Raw genomic sequence first — 23,617 nt, forward strand, 5'->3', positions numbered from 1 at the left:
AGACCGACTCCAAATAACTCCTCCCCTTTATACGGCAAAACTTCCATATGCCGTTTTGAATCCGCATCGCCTGTCCACTGTCGCGTCCATAAAGCTCTTCTGGCCGAAATGGACATAGCACTTACCCGTGATGCCAGTGTGCAGATATCCCTCTGTGCATCACGCATATAAAGAAATGCATCCTTTATTTGTTCTAACGACAGTAAAATAGTCACTGTCCAGGGTATCAATATTTTCAATCAGGGACTCTGACCAAACTACCCCAGCACTGCACATCCAGGCAGTCGCTATAGCTGGTCGTAGTATAACACCTGCATGTGTGTATATACTTTTTTGGATATTTTCCATCCTCCTATCTGATGGATCTTTAAGTGCGGCCGTCTCAGGAGAGGGTAACGCCACTTGTTTAGATAAGCGTGTTAGCGCCTTGTCCACCCTAGGAGATGTTTCCCAGCGCTCCCTAACCTCTGGCGGGAAAGGGTATAATGCCAATAATTTCTTTGAAATTATCAGCTTTTTATCAGGAGCAACCCACGCTTCATTACACACGTCATTTAATTCTTCTGATTCAGGAAAAACTATAGGTAGTTTTTTCACACCCCACATAATACCCTGTTTAGTGGTACCTGTAGTATCAGCTAAATGTAACGCCTCCTTCATTGCCAAAATCATATAACGTGTGGCCCTACTGGAAAATACGGTTGATTCGTCACCGTCACCACTGGAGTCAGTGCCTGTGTCTGGGTCTGTGTCGACCGACTGAGGCAAAGGGCGTTTTACAGCCCCTGACGGTGTTTGAGTCGCCTGGACAGGCACTAATTGATTGTCCGGCCGTCTCATGTCGTCAAACGACTGCTTTAGCGTGTTGACACTATCCCGTAGTTCCATAAATAAAGGCATCCATTCTGGTGTCGACTCCCTAGGGGGTGACATCCTCATATTTGGCAATTGCTCCGCCTCCACACCAATATCGTCCTCATACATGTCGACACACACGTACCGACACACAGCAGACACACAGGGAATGCTCCTAACGAAGACAGGACCCACTAGCCCTTTGGGGAGACAGAGGGAGAGTTTGCCAGCACACACCAAAAGCGCTATATATAACAGGGATAGCCTTATAATAAGTGCTCCCTTATAGCTGCTTTATATATATAAAAATATCGCCATAAATTTGCCCCCCCTCTCTGTTTTACCCTGTTTCTGTAGTGCAGTGCAGGGGAGAGACCTGGGAGCCGTCCTGACCAGCGGAGCTGTGAGAGGAAATGGCGCCGTGTGCTGAGGAGATAGGCCCCGCCCCTTTTTTGGCGGGCTCGTCTCCCGCTATTTAGTGAATCCAGGCAGGGGTTAAATATCTCCATATAGCCTCTGGGGGCTATATGTGAGGTATTTTTAGCCTTTATATAGGTTACATTTGCCTCCCAGGGCGCCCCCCCCCAGCGCCCTGCACCCTCAGTGACTGCGTGTGAAGTGTGCTGAGAGGAAAATGGCGCACAGCTGCAGTGCTGTGCGCTACCTTTAGAAGACTGCAGGAGTCTTCAGCCGCCGATTTTGGACCTCTTCTGACTTCAGCATCTGCAAGGGGGCCGGCGGCGCGGCTCCGGTGACCATCCAGGCTGTACCTGTGATCGTCCCTCTGGAGCTGATGTCCAGTAGCCAAGAAGCCAATCCATCCTGCACACAGGTGAGTTCACTTCTTCTCCCCTCAGTCCCTCGTTGCAGTGATCCTGTTGCCAGCAGGACTCACTGTAAAATAAAAAACCTAAGCTAAACTTTTTCTAAGCAGCTCTTTAGGAGAGCCACCTAGATTGCACCCTTCCCGGCCGGGCACAAAAATCTAACTGGAGTCTGGAGGAGGGTCATAGGGGGAGGAGCCAGTGCACACCACCTGATCTGGAAGAGCTTTACTTTTTGTGCCCCGTCTCCTGCGGAGCCGCTATTCCCCATGGTCCTTTCAGGAACCCCAGCATCCACTAGGACGATAGAGAAATGGTATCCCTATCCAGGGTATCAATGTCAGCTGACAAAGTATCCGTCCAAGCCGCGACAGCGCTACAAACCCAAGCCGACGCTATTGCCGGTCTGAGCAAGGTCCCCGTATGTGTATAAATAGATTTTAAGGTAGTTTCCTGTCTGCGATCAGCAGAATCCTTGAGGGCTGCCGTGTCTGGGGACGGTAGCGCCACCTTTTTGGACAAGCGCGTTAACGCCTTGTCCACCCTGTGTGAGGATTCCCACCGTAACCTGTCCTGCGCAGGGAAAGGATACGCCATAAGAATTCTTTTGGGAATCTGCAGTTTCTTGTCTGGAGTTTCCCAAGCCTTTTCAAATAACGCGTTCAGCTCATGAGATGGGGGAAAGGTTACCTCAGGTTTCTTTTCCTTAAACATGTGTACCCTCTTGTACGGGACAGAAGGGTTCATCTGTGATATGTAAAACATCCTTTATTGCAATAATCATATAATGAATACTTTTGGCCACCCTTGGGTGTAACCTCGCATCTTCGTAGTCGACACTGGAGTCAGAATCCGTGTCGGTATCAGTGTCTGCTACTTGGGACAGGGGACGTTTCTGAGACCCTGAAAGGCCCTGTGACAGCCAAAGCCATGGATTGACTCCCTGTTCGATCCCTGGACTCTGCTTTGTCCAACCTCTGATGTAATAAAGACACATTTGCATTTAAAACATTCAGCATATCCATCCAATCATGTGTCGGCGTTGCCGACTGAGACACCACAATCATCTGCTCCACCTCCTCCTTAGATGAGCCTTCCACTTCAGACATGCCGACACACGCGTATTGACACCCCCACACACTCAGGGATATATCTATATGGAGACAGATCCCCAATAAGGCCCTTTGGAGACACAGCGAGAGAGTATGCCAGCACACAGCCAGCACCAACTGACACTGGAAACAAAATTCCCAGATAAACAGCGCTTTTACATAAATATATGTATATCTATACACTCACTGCGCCTTACAAGTGCCCCCCCCCTCTTTTTTGCCCTGCGTCACTGTGTTCAGCAGGGGAGAGTCCGGGGAGCCAGCTTCATTGCAGTGTGCTGTGGAGAAAATGGCGCTGGTTAGTGCTGTGGGATCAAGGTCCACCCCCTCAGCGGCAGGCTTCGGTCTCGCTCAATTTTTCAACACTGGCGGGGGATTTTAATATATATTGCCTCCGCAGCCTATATATGCCTGTTAACCAGTCCTAGAGGTTTATTATTGCTGCCCAGGGCACCCCCTCTGCACCCATCAGTGCCTGCAGTGTGTGGGAGCAATGGCACCCAGCGTTACCTCAGAGAAGAACTGAAGTCTTCTTTCTTCTTATACTCACCCGGCTTCTATCTTCCGGCTCTGTGAGGACGACGGCGGCGCGGCTCCGGGACGAACGGCGAGGGTGATACCTGCGTCCCGACCCTCTGGAGGTAATGGTGTCCAGTAGCCTAAGAAGCAGAGCCTATCATTTAAGTAGGTCTACTTCTCTCCCCTCAGTCCCACGATGCAGGGAGCCTGTTGCCAGCAGTGCTCCCTGAAAATAAAAAAACCTAACAAAATTCTTCTTTCAGAGAAACTCAGGAGAGCTCCCCTGTAATGCACCCAGTCTCCTCTGGGCACAGGATCTAACTGAGGTCTGGAGGAGGGGCATTGAGGGAGGAGCCAGTACACACCCATTCTAAAGTTCTTTATAGTACCCATGTCTCCTGCGGAGCCTGTCTGTACCCCATGGTCCTTACGGAGTCCCCAGCATCCTCTAGGACGTAAGAGAAAGATCAGTGGTTCTCAACCTCAGTCCTCAAGTACCCCCAACAGTTCATGTTTGTTTTCCAGGTAACCTAGCAGTTGAACAGGTGTAGTCATTACTCACTGACACATTATTAAAGGCCCACAGGTAGAGCAAATTATTTCACTTGCAATCCTGTGAGGAGACCTGGAAAACATGAACTGTTGGGGGTACTTGAGGACAGAGGTTGAGAACCACTGGAATAGATCACCTGCACTAGTACTGGCATAACCAGATGAGTAGCACCGCAATCTAAATCATCCCTGATGTACAACATCTCTACTAAAGAGAGCTGGTGTTATACAGGCACTATGTGACCACCTAGGAAGGGGTGGGGGGGGGGGGGGGGGGGGGTGGGTGTGTGTGTGTGTGTGTGTGTGTGTGTGTGTGTGTGTGTGTGTGTGTGTGTGTGCGCGCGCGCGCGCGTATCAGGACCATCACTGTCTTCTCTACATCAGACATTATGACATGAACAAGGTGGTCAGATTAAAGTATTCCGTTTGGTCTTTGCTTCTCAATTCTAAATCCAATCAAGGTCCAGGATACTCTCAGACATCCTTCTCAGCCAACACTCCTTCCTACGGGTACAGTATGATTTACCGACGGAGACAATACAGACTGTCAATCCTGACAGACACGGTCAAAATTATTCAGACATGGTCAAAATTGCGATAGAATACAGACATTTGAAATGCTGACATGAGTTTTTCTGGGTTTTTTTTGTGTCAATGTGGACATAGGTCGACATGGACACCGTGCAAGTGTACCGCGTCCCCTCGCATGGCTCACCATGCTTCGGGCATGGAGCCTCGCTGCGCTCGGCACACTATTTTATTCCCCCTCCTGTTCCACTGGGATGGTAAAGTATGAACAAGTTCATTTTTGGGCAAAAAGTCCTTCAAAACGCACGCCGCCATTTCAAATGTTGGTATTCTGTCAGAATTTTGACCATGACGGTATTTGACCATCTGTATTGTCTGTCAGTAAATCAACTGCTACCCCTTTCTACAACAGCTCAGAGAGTTCATTGACACCCTAACAGGTGTTTAAGGTCCTATTGCGCCACTTTGTACAAAAACGGGAAATACAGACTTGGCCCCATCAACATTGCAATAGGTTCACCACAGGTTCTGTTCTTACTTTATGGGTGTCGTGGACACCCACGAGTGCGAATAGTCCATTAGTCGGCATGCCAACCGCCAGTAACATGATTACATACAGAGCATAGGCAAGCTGGAGACTGGAGGAATGGATTAAAGGGCAAGGTCAGATTATTATGGATACTAGAAGGATTCCTATGGATCTTGAAGAAATAAATCAACATTAACTAGACTTGTACCCAACAAGCAGGCTTTTAAAGGGGTGTGGTATGGAAGATAGATAGTAGCTAGGTCGACAGGTCAACATGATTTTTTTTATGTTTTTTTGCTGTTTTCTTCGTAGAGTGACCGGGAACCCCAATTAGTGCACTGTGTCCCATCGCATGGCTCGGCACAGGTTACCGTTCCAATCGTAGTCCACGTGGACTGCCAAGTATGAAAAGGTTCAAAAAACAAAAGAAAAAAAAAGCGTGAAAAACTCGTGTCGACCTAGAGACCGGATCCCCTTTTAAGAATAGGCAAGTTTGAAGGGTTGGTTCGAGGGTGTGGATTCTGGTAGGCAGTCTGATGATGGGAGTAATGAGCTCCAAAGTGGGGCAGCACAAGAGATGGGGGAACAGCACAGAAGTGGGGCAACCACCAGTGGAAGACTGAGGGTGGGAGGAACTCAAAGCGGAGCTTCTCTGACTGCACTCCTGCAACCCCACTTTATGCTAGAACATAAAATCTGAGAATACTGTAAACCATCTCTGCCCTCGTGTTTTGGCAAGGATTTTATACCCCCCAACTGTCTCTTGATACATAGATCAGGAGGTCATGATATCCTGGCTGATTCCAAAGTCAAGCAATTACACAGCCATGGCATATATCCCTGGATTCCATTTACCAGGTTTGAAGTACATCCATGGCTCAGCACAGATGGTTAAAGCAAATTGACTGAGCAACTTATTAAGTCACCTGTGGCCAAGTGTGGTTATACTTAAAACCTGTACCGTAAATGGAGCTTTCGGGACCACGTTTGGGAACCTCTATATTAGACAGAACATATGTAAGCCCTTAACCAGGCCCAGCCACTTATTTGTTAACTAGATGCAACCTGGTCTATGCACGATTTACATAGACTTCAGGGGGCATGTTTTTTACTATGTGTAGAGCGGGGATGGGGAATTATTTTTATTGAACCACTCATGCGACAGTTAGTGGTTTATCATCTTGGATATTTTTCTCTGCAGAGACCAGGTATTGGAACAAAGTGTTACCCACTCATCTATTGTTGTTTAAGTGATGGCAAAATAGCATGATCTTCATTCACACTTTGAGACAGAGGCAGCGTCATGAAAGCCCGGGGTGATCTAGGACCTAAACTGAAAGCTAATAGAACATCCATAGGAGGCACAGCCTACAGCTCTAAAAACTGGACAAAGACGAAATAAACGTGTGCACAAAATGATACATTTATTGAGGGTTTTTTTGTGTTTTTGTTTAATTTTATACAAAAAAAATGGGTTATGTACACAGTACTGTGTTTTACTTCCACAACTTCTCCAGAAAAATACCCTGGAAAATTTCATTAAAAATAAAATGCACACAAGCACAACAAAAGAAAAAAAAAAAAAAAGTTCAAATCAGATTAACTGAAAAAGCTGAAGAAATAGGTGAAGCCACCCCACAAAAATCACATCTCCCTACAGAGATGAGCTCCATAGAAAACTTGCAGCAGCAATATAACAAGACCCTTCTTGGTGGGGTCAGGGGCTGCTCCCCTTTGAGTTAGGAGGTGTTCAGATGTAGGCTGCATGTGCTATAGAAACCTACCGCTCGATCCCTTCATATGTTGCAACCCGCAACTCTAACCCGCATCTTAACCTAGAAGATCAGAGTAAAAAGGTGTGGACTTCACTATCCTGCAACACCTCTATTCCTACCAAGTCAGTCAGGAGCAAGATGTGGCAACACTCCCAATCCTATCTTGGGAAAGTGAGGTGCCCAGGCTGTACCCCCTTTTCTTAAACTGAAGAAACCTAGGGGAGAAAAAACAGTCAACAAGAAGACTGCCAAGGCTATATCAGCTTTACCCACAGGCAGCGTTCACCTCCATCGGAACAGTCACCGCGGCAGCAGTGGAGACCCCTCTGGCCGTAACATGCAGATAAAAAGGTTTCTGCAGCAACCAACCATTGAGATCAGATTGGACTAATTGTGCATTAACAACTCCAAAGTTACAAGCTACTTTATATTAACAGAGCCACAAAACTCAGAACTATAATTTACCGGATGGAAGGAATTACACACTTCCTGCAAGCAGCCTCTTTCCTGATAAAAGAATAGTTTGAACATACAAACTACATCTCAAGTATCAAATCCTGGCGTAGAATTGACATTTTGTCCCATACATTTGTGAATGTAACCCGTAGCTTTTATATACGCAACTTTTATTTTAGATTTAGTGCTTCCTTTACAATGTATTGAACCTGCTGATCGCATTCAGCTATGAGGTCCGCAGGACTTTATTCCAGATACATGCTCAACCAATATATTGTGGATCATGCATGGCACTGAACATACAGTTCAGAGCAGTTCCACAGGTTGTCCATACCTGTCCAGATACCTTCAGATCAAGTGAATGCTTTTCTAAACCCAACCCAGAAGCATGGAGTCACTGGACAGATAGTCTTTCCTCAATAGCTCCCTGCTATTAGTTGGCACAGAAGGCCCTTGAGCACAAGACCACTCCATCTCAGCAATTGTTAGGTGACCATTCCCGAAGGGGGAAGGTCCTCAGCCATAAAAATTTAATATTACAAATGATACAACTGAACACTAGAAGGTTTTACTACAGTTCAAGTACTCTGAGGCCTAACCAAATTCTCTCAACCCAGATTGTGACACAAACTGTAGGAACTACAGTTCCAGGTTAGGATTTTACAACACAGAACCCTTCCTCCATGTTCATATTAGAGGCTGGTATTTAACAAAATCTGGATTTGGTTACGACTCCTAAAACAGATGATGAAGATACCATGCAGGCCCTGAATTACCAAGATTACACAGATTTTAGGAGCCATTTAAACTTGATTTTCCTGATAATTTTAAGTGGACAATAAGGTCACAAGCAAAAGATCCATAAAACATGATTTTAAGAGCATTACCATTTTCTTTGTTGTGTTTACACACTACACAGCTGTGTTCACGTACCAAACTCCGGATTGTTACTCTGTGATCTAGAAAGCATGGTCTGCGACTGCATGAGCGTTTGACAGAAACAATTACACGGGAGTAAATTTAGTACACATTATGTACTCTGCTCGCCCTCAGCAAGCGATACCCAGGTTTTTGGGTATCCTACTGTATGCCAGATATGAAACCGTGGGTGCTCCTGCTACGGATATAACCAACCGATTTGTGGATCCAGCAGACGCCAGAGGGAGCCAACCACCTTTAGAAGATACTTTGATGAGCCAAGGCATAAAGACAGTTAATAACCGTGCCCTGAATAAACAAACGTCCTATGATTACAGTACACGTGATCAGAAAGGCTTTGAAATACTGATGGGTGCTAAAACGCAACTCCTGTAGTGCCATAATCTCAGTGAAGTAAATTACAGTTAACCCTTCACTGGCAGACTAAACGATCAGACAGAATGAGCCAACGCATGGACTGGCAGGGAAGGATTAAATGATCCTTAATCAGACTTTTTATAAAAGCAGATAAAAATATCACCCCCCCCCATCCCCAACGCAGGAGTCTTTACAGAACCTGACCCTTTTACATAAATACTGAGAATTCACACATAGAAAAATAAAAGGATTTGAGTTCCTTCCTCTTCATTCCCTTAATAAAACTACTCAGCGACGCGGGCCCTGGCAGATCTGAATTCCGCCAACAGAGTAGCGGGAATATTTGTTCTAACCGTAATCACAACAGTCACCAAGATACTCATGACATGCCCACAGTCACATTCAGTGCAGAACAAGGAGTGGGATCCCAGTGCCAGTACGGAGAGACCACAGAAGCTAGGCTCGGAGTTACAAGTACAAAGAGCGCTATGATCTCTGGCGGCGATGAACAGAGCCATACTGTATCCCCTGGTGGGTTCTAATCTCCCATGGAAGTCAGACACCATAAAGGGGGAGAAAAAAAAAAAAAAAAAGGTGAAAAGGCATCAATAAATAAGTGGTGCAGTCTATAATGTGTCACTCCAAGGAACCTCATCTCAAGCCCCCAACATAAAACAGTCAGTCGTTCTTGCTGTTGTGCGATGTGTCCAGGTTAACGACTTGTAGCTCTGTCAAGTTACTGCTGCTGGACTGTTGTCCGATGACTGCCATCTGGTGGAGAAAGGACAGTACGGTGAGAAAGACAGGCAGATGTAGCAAGTGGAAACCTGGCCTTTAGGAAAGGAAATTAGGGTTTCTCAGTATTGGTCAGAGAGCATCGCATGCAGAAATGGAAGATTTCTCCTGCAGCAACTGACTGCAGAATATCGCCACTCACCACCCTAGCCGGTTGTGGAGGCAAACCTCTTTCACAACTAAGTATTCCTTAACGTGGTGTTTGACAGACGCTTATTAGGCACGTGCTGCAAATCGTGTGTCTGATCAGAGTTTCCCCCTTCTCCTTGTAGTAACCGTGTAGTTCCTTACATTACTAGTAGGAACTCCTGTACTGCTCCATAAACAATTCATCATTCTATCTGACTATGCCTGTTCTGTATCCACTACTTAGTGAAAGCAGAAATAATGGTCCTCAAAATATTGGCAAAATGGATCATTATGAGAACTGATCAATTCTTGTGATACAGACTTGAAAAGCGTAACATACCCAGTGACATGCATGTTCAATAAAGCAACAATCATGGTACGCCGAGGCACCCAATTACAGTCCGAGAGAAGTAAGTGCTTGAGACTTTGGAATAATGCGATATCACTCAACGGAAAGGACTTCAGGTGGGTAATGCCTAGAAGAGGCTGTCCCTTGTATACGGTCATCTGATGCACATTGAAGCAAGCCATGCTAATCACCCATGTACTAGTAACTGGGGTAATTGAACAGGTAAGGAATGGTGTAAACCAGGAATATGGAAGAACACACAGCTCTAGCAACTGAGCTGTCAGAGCCAAGACATCCTGCATCGCCGAGGTAAGCAAAGACTCAGGATGTGCCATAGCGCCGAGATACTTCATATTATTTCCCCCAGAATCCCATCTGGCCTGAAGTCTGGGGTCAGGTTAAAGAGGATGCTGTGGGTGTTCCAGATTATATTTCTCTCTCTTGCTGCTACTATTATTGAGCCACTGAAGCTACTCCATGCGATTTACAATTTATTTTTATTTATTTTTAAACACCACCATAATATCCTTCCCTGCTATGCATCATGGGGAGCCCTAGTAACCGTGCTGAGGGCTACTCTGAAACAAGAGGACTATTTGGCATGGTTTAAAAAGGGACTTACAGGCTGCAATGGGCCTGTAATCTGGATGACTGACCAGAAGGTTATGACTGAACCTGGGAAGGGGACTTGAATTGTGTGATTTATCTTAGAAGTCTTTCCTTGTAGCTATTACTCTTACTGTACCTGATGAAGCTGAACTGCAGACACTGGGATTTGGACAGTGCCAGGTGGTGCTGTAAGGAAAACTTGCTGCACGCCACCTATAAAAAAAAAAAAAAAAAAAAAAAAAAAAAAAAAAGAGATAAAGAACTTAAATGTGACTTCATAGTTCAGGATAATACATTTTATCGCTAGGATATCAGAATCCAGTCACATGGTTACAAACTTAAGAACCAAATCGAATTTCTAAAAAAAAAAAAAAAAAAAAAAAAAATATATATTTTTTTTTTACATTGAACTCCAATAGATTTTTGCAATTACAACGAAACAATCTCTCAAAGCACATAGGGGGACACTGAAACCATGAGGTATTGAGATGGCTGCAAGAGAAAGCCATGAACTCCTCTCTAAACCCCCCCAGAAGTTACCAACATAACTCCAATATAGGAGATAAAGACATAACTTAAGAGGATGAGAGAGGGACGCAAGAGGTCATCATGGTTACAATGGGCGATTCTCATCAATAAAAAGGATAATACTAGAGTCCAGTATCCCACAATGAACTTGGAGAAAAAGATTTAACTAACGTACAAAGATCACATTTTTTGTAGCACACACACAAGAACTAAGGGTAGTTTCCAAAGTCGGCGCCAAAATGAACACTCTGAAATTGCTGTATTCAACCCCCATTCAAAATTGGCTTTAGACCCCAAAACCATTTAACTTGTAGATGCTTGGACAGAAGAACAGGCAACAGACTGCCGTTTTGCCAAGGCCCCATGCCCACTGGCCAAGTGACAGAATCATTAGAAGCAACAGACCGTTCACATGCTCCTAGGTATGTCTCCTTTAAAAAAAAAATAAGAAAAAAAAATAAATAAGAATTTACTTACCGATAATTCTATTTCTCGTAGTCCGTAGTGGATGCTGGGGACTCCGTCAGGACCATGGGGTTTAGCGGCTCCGCAGGAGACAGGGCACAATAATAAAAGCTTTAGGATCAGGTGGTGTGCACTGGCTCCTCCCCCTATGACCCTCCTCCAAGCCTCAGTTAGGATACTGTGCCCGGACGAGCGTGCATAATAAGGAAGGATATTGAATCCCGGGTAAGACTCATACCAGCCACACCAATCACACCGTACAACCTGTGATCTGAACCCAGTTAACAGTATGATAACAACGAAGGAGCCTCTGAAAAGATGGCTCACAACAAGAATAACCCGATTTTTGTAACAATAACTATGTACAAGTATTGCAGACAATCCGCACTTGGGATGGGCGCCCAGCATCCACTACGGACTACGAGAAATAGAATTATCGGTAAGTAAATTCTTATTTTCTCTAACGTCCTAAGTGGATGCTGGGGACTCCGTCAGGACCATGGGGATTATACCAAAGCTCCCAAACGGGCGGGAGAGTGCGGATGACTCTGCAGCACCGAATGAGAGAACTTCAGGTCCTCCTCAGTCAGGGTGTGCCCCTGACCAAGTAGCAGCTCGGCAAAGTTGTAAAGCCGAGACCCCTCGGGCAGCCGCCCAAGATGAGCCCACTTCCTTGTGGAATGGGCTTTTACTGATTTTGGCTGTGGCAAGCCTGCCACAGAATGTGCAAGCTGAATTGTACTACAAATCCAGCGAGCAATCGTCTGCTTAGAAGCAGGAACACCCATCTTGTTGGGTGCATACAGGCTAAACAGCGAGTCAGATTTTCTGACTCCAGTCGTCCTGGAAACATATTTTCAGGGCCCTGACAACGTCAAGTAACTTGGAGTCCTCTAAGTCCCTAGTAGCCGCAGGTACCACAATAGGTTGGTTCATGTGAAAAACAGAAAACACCTTAAGGAGAAATTATGGACGAGTCCTCAATTCTGCCCTGTCAGAATAAAAAATTAAGTAAGGGCTTTTATACGATAAAGCCGCCCATTCTGACACACGCCTGGCTGAAGCCAGGGATAATAGAATCTTCACCTTCCATGTGAAATATTTTAATTCCACAGTGGTGAGTGGATCAAACCAATGTGACTTTAGGAAACTCAAAACAACATTGAGATCCCAAAGGTGCCACTGGGGGCACAAAAGGAGGCTGTATATGCAGTACCCCTTTTACAAACGTCTGAACTTCAGGCACTGAAGCCAGTTCTTTCTGGAAGAAATTCGACAGGGTCGAAATTTGAACCTTAATGGACCCTAATTTTAGGCCCATAGACAGTCCTGTTTTCAGGAAATGTAGGAAACGACCCAGTTGGAATTCCTCTGTAGGGACCTTCTTGGCCTCACACCACGCAACATATTTTCGCCAAATGCGGTGAAAATGTTTTGCGGTTACATCCTTCCTGGCTTCGACCAGGGTAGGGATGACTTCATCTGGAATGCCCTTTCAGGATCCGGCGTTCAACTGCCATGTCGTCAAACGCAGCAGTGGTAAGTCTTGGAACAGACAAGGCCCCTGCTGGAGCAGGTCCTTTCTTAAAAGGTAGAGGCCACGGTTCTTCCGTGAGCATCTCTTGAAGTTCCGGGTACCAAGTCCTTCTTGACCCATCCAGAACCACGAGTATCGTTCTTATTCATCTCCTTCTTATGATTCTCAGTACTTTTGGTATGAGATGCATAGGAGGGAACACATACCCTGACTGGTACACCCACAGTGTTACCAGAGCGTCCACCGCTATTGCCTGAGGGTCCCTTGACCTGGCGCAATATTTGTCTAGTTTTTTGTTCAGGCGGGACGCCATCCATCATGTCCACCTTTGGTTTTTCCCAACGGTTTACAATCATGTGGAAGACTTCCCGCTGAAGTCCCCACTCTCCCGGGTGGAGGTTATGCCTGCTGAGGAAGTCTGCTTCCCAGTTTTCCACTCCCGGAATTAACACTGCTGAGAGTGTTATCACATGATTTTTCGCCCAGCGAAGAATCCTTGCAGTTTCTGCCATTTCCCTCCTGCTTCATGTGCCGCCCTGTCTGTTTACGTGGGCGACTGCCGTGATGTTGTCCCACTGGATCAATACCGGCTGACCTTGAAGCAGAGGTCTTGCTAAGCTTAGAGCCTTGTAAATTGCCCTTAGCTCCAGTATATTTATGTGGAGAGAAGTCTCCAGACTTGATCACACTCCCTGGAAATTTTTTCCTTGTGTGACTGCTCCCCAGCCACTCAGGCTGGCATCCGTGGTCACCAGGACCCAGTCCTGAATGTCGAATCTGCGGCCCTTTCATAGATGAGCACTCTGCAGCCACCGCAGAAGAAAACACCCTTGTCCTTGGAGACAGGGTTATCCGCTGATGCATCTGAAGATGCGATCCGGACCATTTTCCCAGCAGATTCCACTGAAAGGTTCTTGCGTGAAATCTACCGAATGGGATCGCTTTGTAAGAAACCACCATTTTTCACAGGAGCCTTGTGCAATGATGCACTGATACTTTTCCTGGTTTTAGGAGGTTCCTGACTAGCTCGGATAACTCCCTGGCCTTCTTCTCCGGGAGAAAACATCCTTTTCTGGACTGTGTCCAGATTCATTCCTAGGAACATTAGACGTGTCGTCGGAAAAAGCTGCGATTTTGGAATATTTAGAATCCACTCGTGCTGTCGTAGAACTACTTGAGATAGTGCTACTCCGACCGCCAACTGTTCTCTGGACCTTGCCCTTATCAGGAAAGCGTCCATATTTCTTTTAGGAAGAATCATCATTTCGGCCATTACCATGGTAAAGACCCGGGGTGCCGTGGACAATCCAAACGGCAGCTTCTGAACTGATAGTGACAGTTCTGTACCACGAACCTGAGATACCCTTGGTGAGAAGGGCAAAATTTGGACATGTAGGTAAGCGTCCCTGATATCCAGTGACACCATATCGTCCTGGTTCGCTATCACTGCTCTGAGTGACTCCATCTTGATTTGAACCCTTGTATGTAATTGTTCAAATCTTTTAGATCTCACCGAGCCGTTTGGCTTCAGTACCACAATATAGTGTGGAATAATACCCCTTCCCTTGTTGTAGGAGGGGTACTTTGATTATCACCTGCTGGGAATACAGCCTGTGAATTTTTTCCCAATACTGCCTCCCTGTCGGAGGGAGACGTTGGTAAAGCAGACTTCAGGAACTTGTGAGGGGAAGACGTCTCGAATTTCCAATGTACACCTGGGATACTACGTGTAGGATCCAGGAGTCCACTTGCGAGTGAGCCCACTGCGTGCTGAAACTCTTGAGATGACCCCCCACCGCACCTGAGTCCGCTTGTATGGCCCCAGCGTCATGCTGCGGACTTGGCAGAAGCTGTGGAGGACTTCTGTCCCTGGGAATGGGCTGCCTGCTGCAGTCTTCTTCCCTTTCCTCTAACCCTGGGCAGATATGACTGGCCTTTTGCCCGCCTGCCTTTATGGGTACGAAAGGACTGAGACTGAAAAGACTGTGTCCTTTTCTGCCGAGATGTGACTTGGGGTAACAAAAGTGGATTTTCCAGCTGTTGCCATGGCCACCAGGTCCGATGGACCGCCCCTTTATACGGCAATACTTCCATGTGCCGTCTGGAATCTGCATCACCTGACCACTGTCGTATCTATAAACATCGTCTGGCAGATATGGACATCACATCTACTCTTGATGCCAGAATGCAAATATCCCTCTGCGCATCTCGCATATATAGAAATGCATCCTTAAAATGCTCTATAGTCAATAAAATATTGTTCCTGTCAAGGGTATCAATATTTTCAGTCAGGAAATCCGACCAAGCCCCCCCAGCGCTGCACATCCAGGCTGAGGCGATTGCTGGTCGTAGTATAACACCAGTATGTGTGTATATACTTTTTAGGATATTCTTCAGCTTCCTATCAGCTGGCTCTTTGAGGGCGGCCGTATCTGGAGACGGTAACGCCACTTGTTTTTATAAGCGTGTGAGCGCCTTATCCACCCAAAGGTGTGTTTCCCAACTCGCCCTCACTTCTGGCGGGAAAGGGTATACCTCCAATAATTTTCTATCGGGGGAAACCCACGTATCATCACACACTTTAATTTATCTGATTCAGGAAAAACTACAAGTAGATTATTCCCACCCTACATAATACCCTTATTTGTGGTACTTGTAGTATCAGAAATATGTAACACCTCCTTCATTGCCCTTAACATGTAACGTGTGGCCCTAAAGGAAAATACGTTTGTTTCTTCACCGTCGACACTGAAGTCAGTGTCCGTGTCTGTGTCGACCAACTGAGGTAAATGGGCGTTTTTACAAGCCCCTGACGGTGTCTGAGACGCCTGGACAGGTACTAATTTGTTTGCCGGCCGTCTCATGTCGTCAACCGACCTTGCATCGTGTTGACATTATCACGTAATTCCTAAATAAGCCATCCATTCCGGTGTCGACTCCCTAGAGAGTGACATCACCAATACAGGCAATTTGCTCCGCCTCCTCACCAACATCGTCCTCCTACATGTCGACACACACGTACCGACACAGCACACACACAGGGAATGCTCTGATAGAGGACAGGACCCCACTAGCCCTTTGGGGAGACAGAGGGAGAGTTTGCCAGCATACACCAAAAACGCTATAATTATACAGGGACAACCCCTTATACAAGTGTTTTCCCTTATAGCATTTTCACATATGTAATCATATCGCCAAATAAGTGCCCCCCCTCTCTGTTTTAACCCTGTTTCTGTAGTGCAGTGCAGGGAAGAGCCTGGGAGCCTTCCTCACAGCAGAGCTGAGCAGGAAAATGGCGCTGTGTGCTGAGGAGAATAGGCCCCGCCCCCTAAAACGGCGGGCTCTTCTCCCGGAGTTTGTGAGATCTGGCAGGGGTTAAATACATCCATATAGCCTCAAGGGCTATATGTGATGTATTTTAGCCATAAAAAAGGTATAATACATTGCTGCCCAGGGCGCCCCCCCCAGCGCCCTGCACCCTCAGTGACCGCTGGTATGAAGTGTGCTGACAACAATGGCGCACAGCTGCAGTGCTGTGCGCTACCTTATGAAGACTGAAAGTCTTCTGCCGCCTGTTTCTGGACCTCTTCAACTTCGGCATCTGCAAGGGGGGTCGGCGGCACGGCTCCGGGACGAACCCCAGGGTGAGACCTGTGTTCCGACTCCCTCTGGAGCTAATGGTGTCCAGTAGCCTAAGAAGCAAATCCATCCTGCACGCAGGTGAGTTTACTTCTCTCCCCCAAGTCCCTCGTAGCAGTGAGCCTGTTGCCAGCAGGACTCACTGAAAATAAGAAACCTAACTTAAACTTTTATTCTAAGCAGCTCAGGAGAGCCACCTAGATTGCACCCTTCTCGGCCGGGCACAAAAATCTAACTGAGGCTTGGAGGAGGGTCATAGGGGGAGGAGCCAGTGCACACCACCTGATCCTAAAGCTTTTATTATTGTGCCCCGTCTCCTGCGGAGCCGCTAAACCCCATGGTCCTGACGGAGTCCCCAGCATCCACTTAGGACGTTAGAGAAAAGGTATTCCATCATGAAGACATTTGGTTGAAGTTCAAACTCTCATTGGACTCTGCACTAGGAGACTGTCTTCAGGAGACTAGCAGTTCTAGTAAGATGCAAAATGTAACCCCTGGACACTGCCTAAAAGATCTCCTGTGTTTAGCAATCAGCCCACTATAATCTGAGGAAAAGCTATGTCCTGGTATCGTGACACTACCTTAGGATGCAAGGGCAGACACTGTTAAACCAAGTTTCTGAACCCACATAAGAAACCACTGACAGTCTTATGACAAAGACAAAGTTTTAACTTCTACTTCTGGGGAATTGAGCCTCAATCCACTGTCTGGTAAGACCTCAAATGAACGATAACTTTAAAAAGGAGGTCAAGATATAAGTTTTCAAATCTATATGGAAGTACTATGGATTTGTTTTCATCATTGATTTCTCTAACGTCCTTGAGGATGCTGGGACTCCGTAAGTACTATGGGGAATAGACAGGCTCCGCAGGAGATAGGGCACTTTAAGAAAGCTTTGGACTCTGGGTGTGCACTGGCTCCTCCCTCTATGCCCCTCCTCCAAACCTCAGTTTTACACTGTGCCCAGAGCAAGATGGGTGCACTGCAGAGAGCTCTCCAGAGTTCTCTGCCTAGAAGCATTTTTGTTTGGATTTTTTTTTTTTCTTCTACCTTTTACTACTTTTTCACAGGGAGCACTGCTGGCAACAGGTTCCCTGCATCGAGGGACTGAGGAGAGAGGAGCAGACCTTCTTGTCAAAGATAGGCTCTGCTTCCTCGGCTACTGGACACCATTAGCTCCAGAGGGGGTGAACACAGGTTCTTACTGGCGTCCACCCCCGGAGCCACCGCCGCCGTTCTCCTCACAGAGCTAGACGTACAGAAGACAGAAGTAGTCAGGCGGCAGAAGCTTTCAGCTTCACTGAGGTAACGCACAGCACTGCAGCTGTGCGTCATTGCTCCGATACACCTCACATACTCCGGGTCACTGTAAGGGTGCAGGGGGGGGGGGGGGCCCTGGGCAGCAATATAAACCTCTGCATGGCAAAAAGACTATATACGTGTACAGGTGGGCTCTGTACATGTTTATAAAAGAGCCCCCGCCATATTTTACTAAGTTTGAACGGGACAGAAGCCCGCCGCCGAGGGGGCGGGGCTTCTCCCTCAGCACTCACCAGCGCCATTTTCTCTCCACAGCACTGCTGAGAGGAAGCTCCCCGGACTCTCCCCTGCTTACACACGGTGAAAGGGTGCTTAAAAGAGAGGGGGGACACATAATTGGCGGTTTACATATTATACAGCGCTGCTGGGGAAAAACATTTTGTGTTGGTCTCCAGGGTTATTGCGCTGGGGTGTGTGCTGGCATACTCTCTCTCCGTCTCTCCAAAGGGCCTTGACAGGGATACAGTCTTCAGGAAAGGGGTTCCCTGTGTGTGTGTGTGTGTGTGTGTGTGTGTGTGTGTGTGTGTGTGTGTGTGTGTGTGTGTGTGTGTGTGTGTGTGTGTGTGTGTGTGTGAAGACATGTTTGACGAGGAAGGCTCGCTTAATGTGGAGGGGGAGTGCTTGAATGTCAGGTCGCCGTCGGCAACGCAGACACCGGAATGGGTGGATATGCTGAATGTCTTGAATGCAAATGTCAATCTATTGCATAAAAGATTAGACAAGGCAGAAGCTAGGGATCAGTCAGGTAGCCAGTCCATGCCTGTCCCTGGGGCGCCAGGTCCTTTGGGGTCTCAGAAGCACACCATATCCCAGATCGACGACACAGATACTGACTCTAGTGTCGACTATGAAGATGCAAAATTACAGCCAAAGGTGGCTAAGGGTATACGGTACATGATTATTGCCATTAAAGAGGTTTTGCATATTACTGAGGAACCCCCTGTCCCTGACACGAGGGTACACATGTATAAAGGGAAAAGGCCTGAAGTCACTTTTCCATCCTCATTTGAATTAAGTGACTTGTGCGAAAAGGCTTGGGAATCTCCGGATAGGAGACCACAAGTTCCCAAAAGGATTCTCATGGCGTATCCTTTTCAACAAACTGATAGGATACGCTGGGAATCTTCGCCAAAAGTTGACAAGGCGCTGACACGTTTGTCCAAAAAGGTGGCACTGCCTTCTCAGGATACGGCTTCCCTCAAGGAACCTGCTGATCGCAGGCAGGAAATTACCTTAAAGCACATTTACAATCATTCCGGTACTATTGCTCGACCGGCTATGGCGTCGGCCTGGGTTTGTAGTGCGGTTGTGGCATGGGCAGATTCCTTATCTACGGAAATTGACACCTTAGATAGGGACGCCATTCAAATGACCATAGAGCATATCAGAGATGCTGCCTTGTATATGAGGGATGCTCAGAGACATTTGTTTATTAAGCTCCAGAATAAATGCTATGTCTATTTCTGCTAGGCGGCTCTTGTGGACCCGACAGTGGACGGGAGATGCCGATTCAAAGCAGCATATGGAGTCCTTGCCTTACAAAGGGGTGGAGTTGTTTGGAGACGGCCTCTCGGATCTTGTCTCTACGGTTACGGCTGGTAAGTCAAATTTCTTACCTTATGTCCCCCCGCAGCATACAAAAAAGGCACCTCATTATCAAATACAGTCCTTTCGTTCCAATAAAAAACAAGAAGGTACGTGGATCATCCTTTGTTGCCAGAGGGAAAGGCAGGGGGAAAAAGCTGCACTCAGCTAGTTCCCAAGAGCAGAAGTCCTTCCCTGAGTCTGCAAAGTCCACCGCATGACGCTGGGGCTTTCCGAGGGGAGGCAGATCTGGTGGGGGCTCGTCTTCGATTTTTCAGCCACGTCTGGGTTCACTCGCAGGTGGATCCCTGGGCAATAGATTGTTTCTCAGGGATACAGGCTGGAATTCGAAGACTTGCCTCCTCGCCGATTTTTCAAATCGGCTCTGCCAGCTTCCCCGTCAAGAGAGGGAGCTAGTGTTGGCAGCAATCCAAAAATTGTATATTCAACAGGTGATTGTCACAGTTCCTCATCTCCAGCAAGGAGAGGGATATTACGCAACCCTGTTTGTGGTCCCGAAACCGGACGGTTCAGTCAGACCCATTTTAAACCTGAAATCTCTGAACCTGTACTTGAAGAGGTTCAAGTTCAAAATGGAATCACTCAGGGCGGTCATTTATGTCCCTGGACATAAAGGATGCTTACCTTCATGTTCCGATATTCCCCCCGCATCAGGCGTTCCTGAGATTTGCAGTGCAGGACTGTCACTACCAATTTCAGACGTTGCCGTTTGGGCTTTCCACGGCCCCGAGAATTTTCACCAAGGTAATGGCGGAAATGATGGTGCTCCTACGCAGGCAGGGGGTCACAATTATCCCATACTTGGACGATCTCCTCATAAGGCCGAGATCTCGGGAGAGGTTGCTGGACAGCGTGTCTCTGTCCATGAAGACGTTGCAGATACACGGCTGGATTCTCAATATACCGAAGTCCCAGCTAATCCCTACAACGCGTCTGACCTTTTTGGGGCTGATTCTAGACACAGACCAGAAAAAGGTTTTTCTTCCGATCGAAAAGGTTCAGGAACTTATAGCCATGGTCAGGAACCTAATAAAACCAAAAATTATTTCAGTGCATCATTGCACGCAGGTCCTGGGAAAGATGGTGGCTTCCTACGAGGCCATCCCTTTCGGCAGGTTCCATGCGAGGACTTTTCAATGGGACCTCTTGGACAAGTGGTCCGGGTCCCATTTACAAATGCATCAAAGGATCACCCTGTCTCCCAGGACCAGGGTATCTCTCCTGTGGTGGCTGAACAGTGCTCACCTACTAGAAGGTCGCAGGTTCGGCATTCAGGACTGGGTCCTGGTGACCACGGACGCAAGCCTCCGAGGCTGGGAAGCAGTGACACTGGGAAGAAATTTCCAAGGTCTCTGGTCAAGCCTAGAGTCTTGTCTCCACATCAACGTCCTGGAGTTGAGGGCCATATACAACGCCCTGCGCCAAGCGGAGGAATTGCTTCGGAGAAAACCGGTTCTGATTCAATCAGACAAGGTCACGGCAGTGGCTCATATAAACCGCCAAGGCGGAACAAGGAGCAGAATGGCCATGGCAGAAGCGACCAGGATTCTACGCTGGGCGGAAGGCCATGTAAGCGCGCTGTCAGCGGTGTTCATCCAGGGGGTGGACAACTGGGAGGCGGACTTCCTCAGCAGGCACGACCTGCATCCGGGAAAGTGGGGACTTAATCAAGAAGTCTTCGCACAGATCACGGATTGTTGGGGACTGCCTCAAATCGACATGATGGCATCCAGTCTCAACAAAAAGCTAAAGCGGTATTGCGCCAGGTCAAGGGACCCTCAGGCGGTAGCGGTAGACGCTCTGGTGACACCTTGGGTGTTCAGATCGGTCTATGTGTTTCCTCCTCTTCCTCTCATACCCAAGGTGTTGAGAATAATACGAAGAAGCAGGGTCAGAACAATACTCATTGTTCCGGATTGGCCACGGAGGACTTGGTATCCGAAGCTGCAAGAGTTGCTCGCAGGGGATCAGTGGCCTCTTCCTCTAAGGCAGGACCTGCTGCGGCAGGGGCCCTGTCTGTTCCAAGACTTACCGCAGCTGCGTTTGACGGCATGGCTGTTGAACGCCGGATCCTAGCGGAAAAAGGGATTCCGGAGGAAGTCATTCCTACCCTGATCAAGACCAGGAAAGACGTGACGTTAAAACATTATCACCGTATATGGCGGAAATAGGTTTCTTGGTGTGAGGCCAGAGCAGCTCCTACGGAGGAGTTCCATTTGGGCCGTCTACTTCACTTCCTTCAAACAGGAGTGACTTTGGGCCTAAAATTAGGGTCCATAAAGGTCCAGATTTCAGCCTTATCCATTTTCTTTCAAAGAGAATTGGCCTCTATTCCTGAAGTACAGACCTTTGTGAAGGGAGTGCTGCATATTCAGCCTCCCTTTGTGCCTCCGGTGGCGCCTTGGGATCTTAACGTGGTGTTACGTTTCCTCAAGTCACCTTGGTTTGAACCACTCAAAACTGTGGAGTTGAAATACCTCACGTGGAAAGTGGTCATGTTGTTGGAGTTAGCTTCGGCAAGACGTGTTTCCGAATTGGCGGCTTTATCACATAAAAGCCCATACTTGGTTTTTCACATGGAGAGGGCAGAGTTGGACTCGCCCTCACTTTCTGCCAAAAGTGGTCTCATCTTTTCATGCGAACCAACCTATTGTCGTGCCTGTGGCTACATGGGACTTGGAGGATTCCGAGTCCCTGGATGTAGTCAGGGCTTTGAAGATTTAGGTGACCAGAACGGCTAGAATCAGGAAGACTGAAGCTTTGTTCGTTCTGTATGCGGCCAACAAGGCTGGCGCTCCTGCTTCAAAGCAGACTATTGCTCGCTGGATCTGTAACACAATTCAGCTGGTTCATTCTACGGCAGGATTGCCGTTACCGAAATCGGTTTAGGCCCATTCCACTAGCTGCCCGAGGGGTCTCGGCACTACAGTTGTGTTGAGCAGCTACTTGGTCGGGGACAAACACCTTTGCAAAGTTCTATAAGTTTGATACCTTGGCTGAGGAGGACCTCCTGTTTGCTCAATCGGTGCTGCAGAGTCATACGCACTCTCCCGCCCGTTTGGGAGCTTTGGTATAATCCCCATGGTCCTTACGGAGTCCAAGCATCCTCAAGGACGTTATATAAGATTTTACTTACCGGTAAATCTATTTCTCGTAGTCCGTAGAGGATGCTGGGCGCCCGTCCCAAGTGCGGACTTCTTCTGCAAGACTTGTATATAGTTATTGCTTACATAAGGGTTATGTTATAGTTTTTCGGTGGAACCGTGGCTATGTTGTTCATACTGTTAACTGGGTAAGTTTATCACAAGTTATACGGTGTGATTGGTGTGGCTGGTATGAATCTCGCCCTTCGATTTACAAAAATCCTTCCTCGTACTGTCCGTCTCCTCTGGGCACAGTTTCCCTAACTGAGGTCTGGAGGAGGGGCATAGAGGGAGGAGCCAGTGCACACCCAGAGTCCAAAGCTTTCTTAAAGTGCCCTATCTCCTGCGGAGCCAGTCTATTCCCCATGGTCCTTACGGAGTCCCAGCATCCTCTACGGACTACGAGAAATAGATTTACCGGTAAGTAAAATCTTATTTTTACGCATACTACCCAAGAAACATTTAGCGAAACAAAGCACTTTGGGGGCTCGGTGATTCGCTACAGGTTCTATTCCCACTCTATGGGTGTCAACACCCACGAGTGGGAATAGTCCCGGTTGGTCGGCATGCTGACCGACGGGATCGTCAGATGCCGGGATCCCATCGTCTGTATTGTGACCAGCAGTCTCCTGACTGCCAGTCACATAAACGTATCCCGCTACGTCACTAGTGTAAACCTTTATGAAGGAAGAGGCCTTGGCTTAGAAGGTCTTCAATTAGACGATGTGAGCAATAAGCAGCCCTCCAGCTGTTAATCTACGCACCCCGGCACAGCCTGCCACAGTCTCAGCATGTCCTGATAGGAAGTGTGACAGGTCATGCTGCCATGTGTAGTCCCACAGTACTGGAGGGTCGCTTATTGCTCATACGTTAACCAAAATGGGTGGCTAATACGGAATAGGTGAACAAGCAAGACATGCCAAGGAACCAATACTGTATCCACCAGGCAGTCCCTTTCCAGGCCTAAATTAGACCTTTATTCTCTTACAAGGTATGGCCCACACCTTGCCCTTGTGGTTTATTAATTGAGGGCAGACAAACCAGGACTCTTC

At 47.4% G+C, this 23,617-nt stretch overlaps 1 protein-coding gene across 2 annotated transcripts in view; it reads right to left on the minus strand.

The window, feature by feature from the left end:
- Positions 1–6,318: 6,318 nt before the first annotated feature.
- Positions 6,319–23,617, minus strand: part of SRF (serum response factor) — a 42,964-nt gene continuing 25,665 nt past the window's right edge. For both annotated transcript variants that reach the window (XM_063918748.1, XM_063918747.1), the window contains exons 6-7: positions 10,465–10,541; positions 6,319–9,217 (exon numbers count right to left, since the gene is read on the minus strand). In XM_063918748.1, coding sequence (XP_063774818.1) covers positions 9,125–9,217; positions 10,465–10,541 — 170 coding nt within the window. In that variant the 3' untranslated portion in view covers positions 6,319–9,124. The remainder of the gene's footprint in view (positions 9,218–10,464; positions 10,542–23,617) is intronic.

Source organism: Pseudophryne corroboree, chromosome 4, assembly GCF_028390025.1.
Source record: "Pseudophryne corroboree isolate aPseCor3 chromosome 4, aPseCor3.hap2, whole genome shotgun sequence".
Lineage (NCBI taxonomy): Eukaryota > Metazoa > Chordata > Amphibia > Anura > Myobatrachidae > Pseudophryne > Pseudophryne corroboree.